This window comes from Triticum aestivum, chromosome 6D (genome assembly GCF_018294505.1).
Source record: "Triticum aestivum cultivar Chinese Spring chromosome 6D, IWGSC CS RefSeq v2.1, whole genome shotgun sequence".
Classification (NCBI taxonomy): Eukaryota; Viridiplantae; Streptophyta; class Magnoliopsida; order Poales; family Poaceae; genus Triticum; species Triticum aestivum.
This window is the reverse complement of record NC_057811.1, coordinates 424,206,240-424,209,194: the sequence shown is the minus strand read 5'-3', so window position 1 is coordinate 424,209,194 and position 2,955 is coordinate 424,206,240. Positions and strand designations below refer to the sequence as shown.

Here is a 2,955-nt window from a genome sequence, read left to right as displayed (position 1 = left end):
TAAAAATGACCGGAGGGAGTACATCCATTGCTCCAAGATCCTAACCCGACACCTTCGTCACCGTCGCTTAACTCCTTGTCCATCCATCGTTCAACAACAAGCCGCCATCCACCTTTCTCATCTAGTTATCATGAGTCTTTGACCACCACCTGTTCCAAAACCCTAACTCCTTAGGCTGGTATCTAAGTCAAGAGAACAGGAAGGAGAACTTTGTTGGCACTCAAAAAATCCTCAAGTGTATGATTAGTGGTGAGCCTAAATTTTTACCCCATTTACATCCATGATCTAATATGCCTGTAATTTGGTTTGGCTGGAAGATGATAATGGACAATAGCAAGGAGGTTGTATTTTCAGTAAAAAAATATAAAAAATCATGGTATCATCAAGTATATATATGATCTTGTTTCATAAACTAAAAAATTGCATGTTTAAAGTTTCAAAAGATCATATACACAGGAAAATAAATTGAAACACATCCATGCAAAATTTCTAGAAATATGACCATTTTGAAGTATGCAAAAATATTTTATGATTTATGCACAATAAATAAATTATGTAGTACTCCACAAAGGGTTTTGCGCTTTTTGTATTTTATTGCACAGTTTGCCAATTGTCATGTGTGCTTTTGTTTTGCCAACATCCACCAAGTTCAAGTTTTTTGCGGGGACCAAGCTCAAGTTTCTACCTGTTGCATGGATGATTCTTTTCATATATATTTTTTACAACTTGTAGATGTCTTTTTTTTTGGCTAATTTTGAGTGGAACCGTATATTCCCAGGTTCCAAAAATACTCCCCCTTGAGCACAGTAGTTCTTCCAAAAGAGAGAGAGAGAGAATCTAAACCTAATTGTGTCTGCATGGTTCTATCCACATCGATCGTAACCAAGTTCCAATATGCACACTCAGAAGGGTCTCTTGAGCGCCTTGAAATCCAGCGTGTCGATGCACTCGGCGCCGTCCCTGGATCCATTGAGAATCCTGAGCAGCTCGCTAGCCCGCTCCCTGGTGGCGCCCTCGCAGCCCACCTGCAGCAGCAGGAGCAGCTTCTGGAACGCGCCGACCTGCAGCGCCTCGGCCTTGCACCCGTCGCCCTCCGCCGGGGAGTTCTTGCACAGCCGCCACAGCGCCGACACGGCGAACTCCGTAGCCATGTCGGACACGTGCTGCATCTTCTTCACGATCACCGGCACGGCCAGCGCCTGCGCGTACGCCTCGTCGCGGCCCTTGCATGTGAGGAGCAGGCTGTCCAGCAGGGCCAGCGCCTTCTCCGTCGCGCCCTTGTCGGCGTCCACCAGCAGCTCGAGGACGAGCCGCACCGCGCCGAGGTCGACGAGGCGGGACGCGGCGAGCTCGGTGTGCATGACGAGGTAGTACGCGGTTACCAGCGCCGCCTTGGTGGCCTGGGGCGAGACGGGTTTCTCCAGGAGCTTGACGAGCGCCGCGTATATGCCGGTGGTCTTGGCCATCGCCTCGAGGCACTGCCGGTCGGATGAGGAGGCGATCTCGCGGAGAACGACGACGGCGCTGACCCGCGCTAGGAGCTCGCTGTGGGAGAGGATAGACACGACGGATTCCAGCGCCGCCGGGGAGGCAATGTGGCGCCTGGACTCCTCGTCAAGAGGCAAGAACACGACCATCGCCGCCAGGATCTCCTCTAGGGCCGTCGCTGGCACCACCCGCTGGCCGGCAAGATGGCAGTACGTCGACGAGAGCGCGCGGGCGGCGCTGGCGGACACGAAGCACCGGCGGTTGCGCTCGCTCTCCTTCCCGAGCGCCCTGGCCCTCGCGACCAGCTCCCGGCACCTCGGCCCGTCGCCGCGCCTCGCGGCCGCGCATACCGCCTCCAGAAGCTCGGACGCGTCGAAAGCGGAGACCGGGACGCGGGGCGTGGGCACGCGCTCTACCCCGAGCCCCCGGTTGGCGACGCACCACTCCTGGATCACCCTCCTCGTGGCGTGGTTAGGGACGAGCTCCTCCAGCCGCAGCGGCCGGCCGGTCACGGGGCACGTGGCGTGGCCGCGCTCCAGCCATCCCTCCACGCTCTCCCGGTCGTACGTGATCCCCGTCGGCGCCGTCACGGGGTCCCGCATCATGTCGAGCGATATCGGGCACAAGAAGTGGGTCGGCACGGCAGGCTCCGAATCGGCGGCGGCGACCAACATCGGCTGCTGCCACGTCCGCCTCACGGCGAGCGGTATCTCGGCCGGCGCGCCTCGCGCCGCGCCGCGGAACGCGCGAGCGCGGAAGCGGGGCAGCGGCGTGACCATCGACGGTAGAAGAAAGCGGCGATCGAGCTGGCGTGATATCAGGCGCTGGGCCGGAGCCGATCGACGACGAGAATGGCGGCTGACGACCGATGATTGCCTTTTGGATGGGGTGAGGTGAAAATGGCGTGCTATATAGGTTGTGGACGGCAATGTTGAACGAACGTGTGCGTGCGTGCGTTTGTTTGAACGGCGAGAGCGAGGGAGGGAAAAAGAAAGGACGGGCGGGGGTGGGGGTGGGGGTGGGGCGGAGACTGACTGGGGAGGGGAGCGTTTGTTCCTTGGGATTGGGGTTTGAATGTTGACCGTTGAACGTTTGAATTGTACACTTGCTTTTGTTTTGAGATGGAGAATGGTATTTGGCTCCGTGCAGTGCAGGTGCAGCTAGCCTCGTTTGTGTTCTAGTTTTTGTTTTGTTTTGTTTTGGAAGAAGGCATTTGAAATGTTTCGTCGTCCACATGTAAATTGAACTGGCGAATCGGCATCTTGGCGGGTTAGTGCTCGGTTTTTTAAAACCATGGCTTGGATTGAGAAAACTATATGGTGAACAAACTACCTGAATTAAATGTTTTTAGTAATTTAAATAAATTTTAGTTTAAGTTCATGAGGCTAACTTTAGTGTTTCGACGGGCAGTGGGATTTTATTTAAAAATGGTGGAATGTAAATTATTTAAACATTTCATCGCCAATA

General features: G+C 54.4%; 1 protein-coding gene across 1 annotated transcript; it reads right to left on the bottom strand.

Moving 5' to 3' along the window:
• Positions 1 to 644: 644 nt before the first annotated feature.
• On the bottom strand, positions 645 to 2,431 carry LOC123141829 (U-box domain-containing protein 21). Its single transcript, XM_044560896.1, has one exon. It carries the CDS (start codon positions 2,265 to 2,267, stop codon positions 903 to 905), a length of 1,365 nt encoding a protein of 454 aa, XP_044416831.1. The 5' UTR covers positions 2,268 to 2,431; the 3' UTR covers positions 645 to 902.
• Between the last annotated feature and the right edge of the window lie 524 nt (positions 2,432 to 2,955).

Excerpts from the sequence above, each read along its gene's own strand:
- LOC123141829 (XM_044560896.1), bottom strand. The coding sequence starts at position 2,267 with ATGGTCACGCCGCTGCCCCGCTTCCGCGCTCGCGCGTTCCGCGGCGCG.